At 43.9% G+C, this 13,863-nt stretch overlaps 1 protein-coding gene across 1 annotated transcript in view; it reads right to left on the bottom strand.

The window, feature by feature from the left end:
* CLYBL (citramalyl-CoA lyase) overlaps positions 1-13,863 on the bottom strand; it is a 178,768-nt gene that overhangs the window by 79,377 nt on the left and 85,528 nt on the right. Inside the window, exon 2 of the mRNA XM_054182875.1 lies at positions 7,193-7,382. Within this exon, the coding sequence (XP_054038850.1) occupies positions 7,193-7,382 (190 nt within the window). The remainder of the gene's footprint in view (positions 1-7,192; positions 7,383-13,863) is intronic.

Genomic DNA, 13,863 nt, shown 5'->3' with positions numbered 1-13,863 from the left:
GTATTCAATTCTCCCCCCAAACAAAAACTAAATTTCTGTCATAGAAACTGCCAATGTCTTACAGAGCCAGACACTTGGAGAGGCAGCAGACAGTCCACACCACGTGATTTGAACCTCTAAAACCAGCATGTGGAGCCCCAACCAGGATCTGAGGTCAGCAAGACTAAAGCTAACTTTGTAATAGAAGGCTGAAATTTTCAGCAACACTGGGGTATCTTCCTATCATCTTCCCTATTCTGAATTTTTGAAGACCTCCTACAGCTCTGTCCAGTCCTAAAGGGGTTACAAAAGCCCCACATGTCCTACTCACACCAGGATCAGCTCACACTCTACTTGCAGGCTTAGTATTCACTACGCTGTAACTTTGCCTTTTAGCCATTTCTTCCCACAGGTTCCCCTCAGAAAATTCGCTGAGAAATTTTCTCCTTGTGAGCTTCTTGCTGCAAGGGTTTTTTTTTTTCTCATTTAGTCAAAATAGAAAAAAAAAGATACAAAAGAAGAAGTCAACAGATGATAGCTGAAATCGGTGCTGTAGCCCTTGAAGGTAAGAAATGCAGGAACCAAAATGGTATGCAGATTAGATATGGCTATGGGCTCCCCTCTTCTGGCGCTCTCTGTGAACCATTACAAAACATAATTGTGGGGGCAGGGCACAGGGGAGGATATCTTCTTTGAGAGAAAATATTGTATAGAAAATAGTTAAAGATTTTTAATTTATGACTGAAGCTTCAAAAGCAACTACTGCAACCAGATGCAGTTTTGCAAATGTTATCCGTTTCAGTTATAGAAAGCTCATCTTCCTCATTGCCGTCTAAACGCACAACCAAACGGAGCTGCCGACATTCCAGATTCTTGATCTCTCCAAATCTAACTTAATCCTAATACACACAGCATCTTCTTAAAATAGACTTGTTAAGATGTGGTTCAAACTTGCTTCTTGGACTTGATGCAAGTGAAGGCCTTTTGTAGACAGATGTTTGGCTCAAGGTACTGTGAACCTTCACCAGGTCCTGATTTTCCCCAAACCCAACATTTTGGCAGCAATTTCAAGAAAATCTGTAAGTAGCATTTTTATTGATATAAAATACAGCAATAAATAGTCAAATTCATCAGTAGTATTTAAGAATAATGATTAAAGGACAGGCTCAGTGTTGCTGTTTCCCAGTGGTTTTTTTCCCACGGTTTCAGATGACCCATTTGCAATGGGTCACTGAATACTGTACTTCAGTGCATGTTCTTGACATATCTTTCACACAAAGTCTCCAAACACCTCAGAAACATTAATAAATCAAGCTGCAAGAGCAATAATAATTTCAGCTTCACATTTACAGAACCTAAGTCTCAAAGTCTTCCTGAGTATCTCTGGCAGATCTAAAAATGAAATTCAACCTTCAAATCACTTTTAACTATGCTTTGCTACTAGATCATGCAATCACACAGTCTATCAGGTTGGAAGGGACCTCAGGAGACCACCTCGTCCATTCGCCTCCTCAAAGCAAGGCTTACTACTGCTCTACACCAGGTTGCTCACAGCTTCATCCAGCCAAGGCTTGAATATTCCCATGGAAGGAGGATGCACCACCACCCTGGACAACCTTTTCCAGTGGCTGACCACCCACATGGGAAAGACTTTTTTCCCTTGTCTCCAGTCAGCATCTCCCGTCATGCAACCTGTGGCCATTGCTCTCACCTAATTGCTGAGCTCCTCTGAGAAGAGTCTGGCTCTGCCATCCATCCATCTCCCCTCTGGCAGTAAAGCTTCCATCAAGGCCCCCTCAGATGTCTCTTCTCCAGGATGAACAAACTCAGCTCCTCAGCCTCTCCTTGTGCCATGACTACCTTGGTGGCCCTTCCTGGTCTCTCTCCCTCTCCATTGGCCAGTCTCTCTCTTGTCCCAGAGCCCACAGCTGGGCACAGTCCTCTGCCCTCCCAATGGAGACCCTTAAAAGCCAAGTGCAGGGGAGGGAAATCCTTTCCTGGATCTGCTGGTTGCACCCGCGCCAGCACAGCCCTGGAGGTAGTTGGCCACCTTTGCTGCAAGGGCGCACTGCTGACCCTGTTTAGCCTGCTGTATAACAGCACCCAGAGCCTTTTTGGCAAAGGTGCCCCCGGGCAGTCACCCCCCAGCTTGTACTGGTGCATAGGGTTATCCCAGCCTGATGCCGTGAATTCACTTTTTACTTTTGTTGGACTTCACTACTTTTCTCTCAGGCTGTTCCTCCAACTGTAAAGCCCCATCAGAAGAGCATCTGTGCCCTCCAGCATATCAACTGCACCCCAGTTTAGTTTCATTGTGAACCTGGTGAGAGTGCACTCCATCCCATCAATCAGGTTTCTAACGAAGAAGTTAAACAGTATTGGACCCAGCAAAGCTAAGTGAAAAATAGCACACAACATGGACCACCCGATTCCTGCCAAACTGCAACCCGCTTTATAGTCTGTCCATCCAGTCCATTTCTTCTCAGGCTGACAACCAGGATCTTATGAGACGCCACGTTAAAAGCCTTGCTAAAGTCAAGGCAGACAACATCTATTCAGCTTTCATACTCAAAGACAGAAATTTATTCAGAGAAGGCGATCAGGTTTGGCAGGCATGATTTGCTTCTGATCAATCCATTCTGGCTAGGTCCTTGTGCGCTGTAAAATACCTTCCATAAGAACCAGGACTATCACTTTCCTGGGGACTAGCCTTAGGTTGATGGACCTGTAGCTTCTCACTCTTACCCTTTCTGATGACAGCTATAACATTTGCCTTTCTCCAGGCATCAAGAACCTCCTCCAGCCACTATGATCTTTCCATGATGACAGACCACAGGTTCAGGATGATACTAGCCATCTCCCTTAGCAGCCTCCAGTGTGTCCTGTCTGGTTCCATGGACCAGTTTATTTGAATAGGCCCTAACTCCATCCTCCCCTACTGTGGCTGCTACCTCCCTCCCCCAAGGTTTGCTTCTAGGATACAACCTATGAGGCCTGAGAGCAGGCTCTGACAGTAAAGCCTGAGTCTTCATGGAGCAGTGGCTCCATACTTGCCCTGGTCTTCCTTCTCATTTTTGATATTGATGCACTCGTAGCAGCCATTCTTGTTCCACTCATCCCTCACCAGTTTTGATTTCAGAGAAGCTTTGACCTCCCTCATTCTGTCCCTACGTACCTGGACAATACTTCTGTGATCATCCAGCCAATTCCTTATCCACAGAGTGGTCCATCTGTCAAATCCATGCCTCTCCAATTCAGAGACAAGGATGTTGTGTGGGACATGGCCAAAAGCAAGTCCAGGTACATGATGTCAGTTGTTCTTCCCTTATCTACCAACACTGTAACACCGTCATAGAAGGCTACCAAATTTGTCAGGCACGATTTGCCCTTAGTGAAATCACCTCCTTATTTTCCATGTGTGAAATCACCTCCTTATCTTCCACCTTAATTTCCAGGAGGATCTGTTCACAGAGGTGAGACTCACTGGCCTGTGGTTCCCCAGGTCTTCCTTTTTTCCCCTTTTTAAAAATGGGGGTTATGTTTTCCCTTTCCCAGTCCGGGAACTTCACCAGACTGCCAAGACTTCTCACATATGATGGATAGCGGCTTAGCAACTTCATCCATCAGTTCCCTCAGGACCTGCAGGTGAATCTCACCAGGTCCCATGGACTTATGCACCTTCAGGTTCCTTAGATGGTCTCGAACCTGGTCTTCTCCTACAGTGGGTAGCTCCTCATTCTCCCAGTCCCTGCCTTTACCTTCTGTGACTTTGGCAGTATGGCTAGAGCACTTGTCAGTGAAGACCGAGGCAAAAAAGTCATTGAGTACCTCAGGCTTTTCCATATCCTGGGTGACCAGGTCTCCCATTTCCTTCCAGAGAAGGCCCACATTTTCCCTAGTCTTCTTTTAATCACCGACATACCTATAGAAGATTTTCTTGTTGTCCTTGACATCCCTGGCCAGATTTAATTCTATCTGGGCCTCAGCTTTTCTAACCTGATCCCTGGCTGCTCAGACAATTTCTCTGTATTCCTCCCAGGCTACCTGTCCTTGCTTCCACCCTCTATAGGCTTCCTTTTTGAGTCTGAGATTGTCCAGGAGCTCCTTGTTCATCCATGCCGGCCTCCTGGCATTTTTGCATGACTTCCTCTTTGTTGGGATGCATGACTCCTGAGTTTGGAGGAGGTGATCCTTGAATATTAACCAACTTTCTTGGGCCCCTCTTCCCTTGAGGTATCCCATAGTACTCTACCAAGCAGATCCCTAAAGAGGCCAAAGTCTGCTCTCCTGAAGGCCAGGGTAGCGAGCTTACTGTGCCCCCTCCTTGCTGCCCTGAGGATCTTGAACTCTACCATCTCATGGTCACTGCAGCCAAGGCTGCCCTTGAGCTTCACATTCCCCTGCTTGTTGGTGAGAACAAGGTCCAGCATGGCACCTCTCCTCACTGGCTCCTCTATCACTTGTAGAAGGAAGTTATCATCGACACGTTCCAGGAACCTCCTGGATTGCTTATGCCCTGCTGTGTTGTCCCTCCAACAGGTATCAGGGCAGTTGAAGTCCCCCATGAGGACCAGGATTTGGGAACATGAGGATGCTCCTATCTGTCTATAAAGGGCCTCACCTGCTTGATCTTCCTGCTCAGTAGCAGACCCCCACTGTAACGTCATCTGTCCCTGCATTCCCTTTAATCCTGACCCAAAAACTCTCGGTTGGCTCCTCATCCATCCCCAGGTGGAGCTCTATATGCTCCAGCTGGTCAATGACATAGAGGATGACACCCCCTCCTCGTCTCCCCTGCTTGTCCTTCCTGAAGAGCCTGTATCCTTCCATTCCAACACTCTAGTCGCAGGAGCCATCCCACCACGTTTCTGTGATGCCAATAAAATCATAGCCCTGCAGGCGTGCGCACGTCTTGATCTCCTGTTTATTTCTCATGCTACGTGCATTTGCATAGAGGCATTTAAATTGGGGCTCTGTGAAGTTAACTTACTGGCTAGAGTGGCTGGTATCTCTTTGTGCTGCACTCCAGGTGCTCTCCTGTTGACCTGCGACCCTTCTCCAGGCTCTGGGCATGTATTACAGGCATTGGCATCATACTGGTAGGAGTGGGATGGATTGAGGTTCCCCTCCCCTGTCAACTCTAGTTTAAAGCCCTCTTCATGAGCTTGGCAAGCCTCTGACCAAAGATGCTCTTCCCCTTCTCTGACAGATGGACCCCATCAGGCCCCATCAGTCCAGGTTTTTCAAAGCAATTGCCATGGTCTAAGTAGCCAAACCCCTGGCTGTGGCACCAGTCCTGTAGCCATTTGTTGATTTGTCAGATTCAATTGACCCTATTAACCACCTTCCCTTCAACTGGGAGGACTGATGAAAAAACTACCTGTGCCTCAGAGTCCCTGACCACCGCTCCCAGGGCTCTGTAATCCTTCTTGATATTCCTCAGGCTGCTTCTGTCTGTATCACTGGTGCCCATATGAAACAACAGCAGCGGATAGTAGTCAGTGGACTGTATGAGGCTTGGTAGTCTCTCGGTGACATCCCTGATATGAACCCCCAGTAAGCAGCACACGTCTCTAGAGAGTGCATCAGGTCAGCAAATGGGTGCCTCTGTACCTCTCAGAAGAGGGCCACCTAATACCATCACCCATCGCCTTTTCTTAGTTGCACTGATTGTTACACAAGGAGCAGATCGGGTTGCCTTACTCAGCTCCGGCACCTCTCCTGATGCAATGGGTCTTTCCTCTTCTCTCTGCAGAGCTGATACCCAGTGGCATAACTCCCCTTCATCTCAACAGAGCTAGAATTTTACCACCCTTTAGAAATCACTACTATCAACTTTGTAACCTTGATCATAAAATTTTGTTTTGCTGTCATCCTCTATTACAAATAGATGCTTCTGCTATTAAAGATTTGTTTTACATAATTAAGCTGCACCTACAAATACTACAGTTTAATACACAATTGTGTCCTGTGTCACCTTACAGTGACACATTGGGAGGAGTAGCCTCCCAAATATGACCTAAAGAATATTACATCACGGTGCCAGCAGATATAATCTTAGTCTTTCACATAGAATTTTAGCAACTGGAAAATGTTTTCTAGCTGTCTTCAGCAGTACACGTGAACATTCAGCAATGCTATTTTCACTTTTCAGAACTAAACTAGATACATGCAAACTCTGTAAACTTTTTTCTTTCCATCATACCTGTAGAGACCTGAACGTTAAAGAGACTACTACCCAAGAGAGTCCTTCTGGAAAGCATTAACTCCCAAGAAACAGAAAAGACTAAAATTTCATCCACATTTTTGAGATGACACAGGAAAATTTTCAGGTCTATTTTCATAACTTCCTGGACAACACATTCATATTCAAACCCTAAACAGACAAATATAACAACGATGCAAAAATGATGGCAAACTTACCTTCCTGTTCAGAAATACTTTTCACTAGGAAGCATTTACACCAGTTTCTCATATACATTAAGATGTGAAATATTTTAAAACTGTTATTTTCAGATATTTTAAAAATCTGCTTGCAAGCACAACTGAATGTATGTTAGATTGTTCTCTCTTCTTTCACAATTCAATGTCAACAAAAACTTGGCAGTGGTACTTAACGCAGCTAAATCTCTTTGCCAGGCTGCTCTCCATGCCTCCTTTCTTGCAGATCCTTCAATCTAAATCACTGTCCAAACCCTGGCGCACTCAGGTTCGAACTTCTGCTTCCTTCAGAAACACCCCTAACAGCATTTCTTCCAACAAGTTCGGTAAGTAAATCTTTCGAAACATCCCAAGGCTCGAACCCAAACCCACACTGTTTTGCTCATGATCTGTACATGCTTTCATTTCAACAACAAACCCCCCACCTGGTGATTCTGAACTGACCCTTTCTTGCTTCTCTCCTCACTGTCCATTTCCTCCTCTTCCCTAAGAAATATGCAGCAGTAATAACAGTATCTCCCGCTCTTCTGTGATGAGAGCTTACGCCCAGCTCCTTCAAAACTCCCTCCCCACTTAGTCACGTGTGATCTCTTTCAGTTCTGGGTAATCAGATTTTCCCAACACCTTCACAAAGCCTATCACTGTTACATTACTTTGTAGATCTTAAGATTTATCTTTGTCTCTCTGGTTGTCACTTCCCCAAGGCAAAGGCAATGTTTTTCCACAAGTTCTTTTTAGCACTGATTATATCACACAGATAATTTTTAATTACCTTTCTGTTCAGAGCCACGCCATCTTCACAGTCCAGCACCGCACAATCTACATTTAGGGATGGGATTTTTCGTATCTTCTTTTCATCATCCGCAGGTACATACAGCACAGCTCGCCTGGGAACGTACTTGTGAGATGATGCAAAGCGATAACTAAGCTTAGGAACACCAGCTGGCAGAGGAGACTCCACCCTGTAAAGGATATTGTTGAAATTAGACTCTTGGCTACAACGTTGCAAAGAATACTCGACTCTATTTTAAAAGAGAAACTTTCCTACCTACATAGTGGTTGGTTTGGAGTTATTTTTATATATATATATATTTATTTTTTTTCCTTAGAAAGAGTCAAGGTAGGGAGATATCAGTATTACAGTTAGTAAACCTCCAAAACTACTATGTTCAAAAGAAGTTGCAAACTTAAACACTCATAACTGAAGAACTGCCAGGGCTGAGGTTATCCGTGCAGCCTTAATTACGCTGCCCATCCTGTGCACTATGGCAAGTATTAAATACAGAAGGGTGGTGGTTGGTTTTTCCCTGTCACAGGAGTCCTCCATAGGACGGAGGCTGTGCTGGGAACGGATCAGGATTGATTTAGGGAGGAGGTTGCTATCTGTCACGTTTGCTCCAGGAGCTGGATGGCATGCTGTGGATGAAGCAGGGGTGTTGGTTAAAACAAACATGGGTTTGCAAAGTTGATTTTGCAACCTTAGCGTTATATCAACAAACGCATTTGCATGCAAATTTTAAATAAGTAAAATGGATGGAGGGGGAAATGAGGAAAACAGGAATGAAAACCTCATGTAATGTGGAACCTCATTAATCCCCACATGTCCTCTCAGAAGCATTCAGACCTTCACGTCCACAGCACAGACTTCCATTAACAGAGCTCATAAACCCACCAGCATCATCAGCAGGTTGTTGGCTTCAGTGGCTTTTACAATTTATAAGTGCTTTGTGCACCACACATCAGTGCAGGTGTGAGCCTGTGGTGCCACACAGCTTGAGTGGGTGGCATCCGTATGGTCCGTAGGCGTCAGGTTTGTGGCGGTCTCCACCCCGTGCCAGTATTCCCGGTGAGGGACCAGCTAACCCACGCCAGGCAGAAGCCGGGTTGGTGCACTTGAAGGCAGCGGGGCTGGCAGGGGACGCTGCCCCGGGTGCGCTAGGAAGCTTGCTTCGCTCCGTAATTACAAGCACAGAGAAATAAATTGCAGAGGGTGCCACTGTGTTTCATGGCCTTCCAAAAAAAAAAACCCCTTGCCTGCTCCTGCTCCTCCCCATTTCAAGCTGTACCCCCAAGCCTATTCTGCTACGTCAAAAATGAGGACAAAATAATACAATTATTTGCCTTCATACTCAGAGCACAAGTCACTTATGCCACAAAATAATCCTACCATATAACACCATTATGCATTATCATGTATATTATTCAGCACTTTGAATAATGCAAAGCTTTTCTAGCGCCGCGCTGAACATGTCATTATCGCATCATGTCAGGGACCCATGCATTTTCCTATGCCCCTCTTAATAATGCTTCCCAAGTTGCTACACTTGGATGACACATGACTACACGCACACGTGGGTTTTCTTCAAAGAGAACATGACTAACCCTCTCAAACGCTTGGAAATGGGTTCAGTCAATCTAAATCAGAGCCAACGCGGTGTATCGCTGACAGACCACTACGATACTTGCCTTTCTAAGCTAACCCCATCGAAGAACCCTCTCTTCTCCTAGACTGTGCACCCTAAATGCTGAACATAAGTCTTGGGTTAAAAATATGAAGAAAGCTTTTATCACATTTTATCTCAGTAAACTAACTTGAAGAGGACAACTATTCCACCATCTCCTTTGCTGTGTGTCTGCATGTCCTGGGTGGACCCACTTTATGAGCCCACAAAAACCCACTGCCAGACGCCTCTTTGTAATATGCCTGGTAATGCTTAACCCAGCCTAAGAAATGGGGCAGCTTTGCTGTTAAACAGAAATGACATGTTATTTTATTACAAGTGCCAGTGATACCCATGTTAATAAATCTTTTTCATCTCTAACTGCAACAGCTTCCAGACTTAGGTGGTGGAGGTCCTGACAACACCTGGAGACATCCACTGAGTCTCTCCTAAGTACCCTCTTTGCCCCTCTCCTACTAACCACTTCATGTCCTCTGCTTCATGTTGAAGTGGGGACGGTAACACAACTTGTGGCAACTCAAGTGGCAGCTAGTTAAACCCACTTAATCCCATTTTCTTGCAGTAGTACACTTTGGGAGAGCAAGGAGGAGGTGGAAGAGTAGTTTATCTCAAATGGAAAGAGGAGGGTCTTTTTTCAGTGTGACACAGAGGTCAGAAAAGAAGTCTACAGCCCTTCACTAAACATATATGAGGGGACAAAAGTGATTAGTTTCTATTCTCTTTCTCTGATGGCTTCAACCCTGTAGTTCCCAAAGGCACAAAGGAGTCAAAGAGCTCAGCCCATTAATAGTTAACTCCAGCCTAGAGCCAAGCAGCCCCTGAAGAACCCTTAAGGAATGCTTCTCACCAACCCTCCAACCACCCCAAACTCCAAACTCAATTGAGGTGGCTAACGCCATAATCTCAGAGCATGCTGAGATGAGATGTATCTCCTGTCACACGTTTCCTAGGATTTCTTCTGGGCTGCCATCGAACCAAGGGCCGTTTGATCAGCCGGTTTCCCTCTCACTGCCACAAGCCCCATGAAGGCAGCTCTGCTCTGCATACCATGCACAATGGCGTGTAGTGCCACGTAGGTAAAACCATTGTTACCTGCAGACCAGATTTAGCCAGGTGTCACCATTGAGGTCTATGAACTTTCGTTTAGATTGGGGAGCAGTATGGCTTCCCCAGCAGACCGCCCGACTCTGCAGAAGTGGTAGATTTAATCCATTAAAATACCATCACCGAATAGGCTTAATGTTAGAAATCCTATCACCCAGTGACTATTGGTATCTCCTCCTCAAATAATCAACTTTGTGGCTACATGGGCCCAAAACACAGGTTTCTCAGGACACAGAGAAAAATAAAATAAAAAAATAAAAAAATAAAAATAAAAATACACTGTTGATATAAAAATATACTGTTGATGTGTAAAATTATTAGTCTCATGGAACATTTTAGCAATAATTTTTTCAAGAGGTATGGCCAGAAAAAAAACCATACAGGAAGAATTGGTGTCCATGGACCATCACAGCATGCTTCTTTCAAAACAGAGAGCTCTAGAAATGTACATGTAAAATAAGAGTTTTCAACAAGCATGCTTAGGTGTGACTGCAGTAAATGTTTTCACATGCTGTTGGTTTGATATATATTCTTAAAAAATCATCTTCTGTTCTCTCTGTGCATTTTTCTTGCACGGTCATATTTTATGTTCTACAATAAAATGAAATGTGGAGGAAGAAGTGGATTTATTAAGAAGTGTATTTGCCTGTAGATCTTTTTAAAACAGTGGCAAGGCCCAGGGTTCTATGCATATTAGCAGTTAGCTACTCTGGTAGGAAACACTATCCTGATTATCTCGACTTCTGTTATTTTGATAGAATAAAAACATCCCCAGCAGTTACTTTTTTTAGGACAAAAAACCCCCCACACAGCACTGCAATCTCAACTATATTGTTAACCCCATGCCATAAAGAGGAAGAAAATCTCTACATATGTTTCCTGACTGCAAGTATTTTAATGATTCAAACTAAGCTTGACTATGCTTTAAACTAAACACATGGACATAAGCCAAGTGAATTTGCTAAGACAATGTTTCTTCCTTTAAGCACTGTTAAGTTAAAACAGGGACTAGGCTATTGGGTAATGCTCATTAAATTGTTTTACAGCAGCGTATTTTCATTCAGAGCATCTAGCAGCATGCTGAATGCTCTTGGGTCTTGGAAATGAAACTAGATTTCTTCCACAAACATAACATTCTACTAAAGTCTCCATCAAATATGTAAAAGTAGCAGGCAAGTTAAAGTTACCTGTGATCCTCTGAGAACTGTTTCACCCAAGAGCAAATAGTTCATCCTCAAGAAGGAGAAAACAAAACCTTTTTGATTTCCAAGAGACATTGCACTTTGCAATGGCAGCCATACAGTGTGACTGCAAATCAGGGAAATTACTCCAAATTATACACATTTCCCTGCTGTAAACTGGATTTTCACATTCCAGTGTTGCTCATACGCACACATATACTTAACTGCACACACCTGTACAGTCTCACCTGAGCCAACAACGTATAGCTCGCAAAGTAATGTACTCCCACAAGTGATTTTCAGGATCAGCATTTCAACCTGCGCCTCTGTTCCCTGTTTATTTGCTAGATCAAATCATCCTTTAAGAGATGCTACACCATAATCTACTTAATGCATGGAAAAATATCTATTGCTCAATAGGCCGAAACTCTCCTGCTGCAGTCTTTGGCACAGTGTTGCTAAGTGTTTCCGGAAAACGTTTTAGGCATCTGAATAAAACCATTAAAAAAGCTGGATAATTTCCCCGATGTGTATTTCTGACCTGTATGGATGTAACTGCGTACTGACCACAATCCTGGATATCTGGGGGGCTGTGGTAGAAGGACAGGAGTGACCCAGGACCTAAGACTTCACTGAACACAACCCAGCTAACGTGGCAAAATCTCCTACAAATTATTTCTCGATATCTGCAAAAAAACCCCTAGAGTAAATATAATGGTCTTCCTATGTTGAATTTTCTAGGGAGCAGCTCACAACCGCTCACAAATAATCCACCAAAGACAAAGGAAACTTCTCCGAAATTACAAAGCCCCGCAATTTGCATAGTAATTCTTTCTAATTAAGAAAAGAAGATATAAGTTGTTTGTTATAAACATCAGCAGGCCCTGTGCAAATACGAAGGGCTCGCAGCCGAGCTGAGTGTTTGTCGAATCAAAGCGACTCGCCGGAGAGTTTTATTGGTACAGCTGCGGCGCATGCATTTTATCACACATGCTAATAATCCTGGTTATGGCACTAACATTTTAATCATTTGTTCTGTGGGCTTGTTTCTCAAACAATTAGCACTAATGAATGGCCAAAATACCTCGGATCATATATGTCTAATTGCAGTCAAGAGCGGTTATTGTCTGCATGTACATTTCAATTCACCTCTGGGGATAATGTTTGTTAATTGTATTTCTTTATATGGCAAGTGAAAAAAGGCTGTTCACTCAAAAAGGGACTAAGTGTTCTCTTCTTTCCCTTTGTTCCCACAAGAAGCTAAAGTCACTTCAAGAGGCACTTAATCCCATCATCCATGGTTACAATTGCCTTACAGCATCAATCAAAAAGAATCTGAAGTAAAATGATGCAGCTATATTGTGTAATTAAAAGCAATTCAGGTAGTTATTGCTTGGGGCATTTTCCAGGTCCAAATACTTAAAATGGCACCGCGGGGATGCTAAATACTGTAGTGTTTTAAATTTGGTCAACTACAATATCTCACAGAGAAAGGGGAGGAATATGCAAAAAAAAAAAAAATCTCCTAGTGTGTATTGTAAAGCGAAAGAAAAGAGGAGGAACAGCTAACGTTTGAAGTGACAAAATCTACAAGTCTCCATATAAAAGGGAAATAAAAATATCAAGGAGAAAAGGGAAGGAAAAAGAAAAGGACGGCAGTTTTCAAGGAAAAGAAATTCCCCGCAACTGTTAAAAAGTTAACATGTGAAAAAATGCTAACATTTCCACGCATGGAAAACAAAAGCTTATGTCACAAGCTTTACCATCAGAATACAGGTCTCCCAAATCTTAGCGCTTTCCCAGTGGAAAGAGATCCGAGGTAAACTGAGCTGTTCTTTGGGCGGAAAAAAAAAAAGAAAGAAAAAGATTTAGGTTAAAAAAGAAGAGCTATGATATTTACTTTTGAATAAAGCTAGAACTTCGGGAAGGTACTTTACCTAACAACTGCCACTAACCTTGATCCAATTATGCTAAAATTAAAACTGGGGGGTTATCAACATATCAAACACTCTGCTTTACATTTTGATTTCCTCCTTTGTTCCAGACCCACTACGGTCATTTCCCTGACCCTCCAAAAACTAATTAAGAAACCCCCCCAAAACCCAACCCCTCGCCAGGGCAGGCAGAAGCCACCAGCTCCGTGGTTTGAGATCCCTTGACAAGCAGCTTTCCTTCCCAGTCAAAGCGCCCTGCAAGAGGCTTTGTCTGATTTTAAACTCCCCCAATAAGGCCGATATGATCTCGCACCGATGTAACGTGGAGATCAATTCCCCTGAAGCTGACGGGAGTTATAATAGGTATAAAATCATCCCCTGTCCCTCAAGTTTGAAGAAGGTGAAAGAATAAACCCCAACACTTTCACAGCGTCCTTAGGAAGACAGGCAGTCTGCACTGCACCCAGCCGCGGCGACCGAGCGCGGGGGGCTGAAGAAGCGCTCACAAAAACTCGGCGAATTGAGAAATTTAACCCCCGTAACAACCAGCTTTGGATATCAAAAGGGACAGATTGGAGGGAGTCACTCCCGAGAGTGGTTGCCTGCTGGAAAAACCGTAGCGGGAAGAAATGAAAAAGGGGCTTCCAAATGACCTTTAGCAAGCACTTCCTCCAACTGATTAGGACACATCACATTGTAGCCAAAAAACAGAGAGGCGAACCAAATGGGGAAGGACAGCACCGCTGATAAAAAAATCACAAC

Source organism: Rissa tridactyla, chromosome 1, assembly GCF_028500815.1.
Source record: "Rissa tridactyla isolate bRisTri1 chromosome 1, bRisTri1.patW.cur.20221130, whole genome shotgun sequence".
Taxonomy (NCBI): Eukaryota; Metazoa; Chordata; class Aves; order Charadriiformes; family Laridae; genus Rissa; species Rissa tridactyla.
The sequence above is the reverse complement of the archived record's forward strand: the minus strand, read 5'-3'. Positions and strand labels throughout refer to the sequence as shown.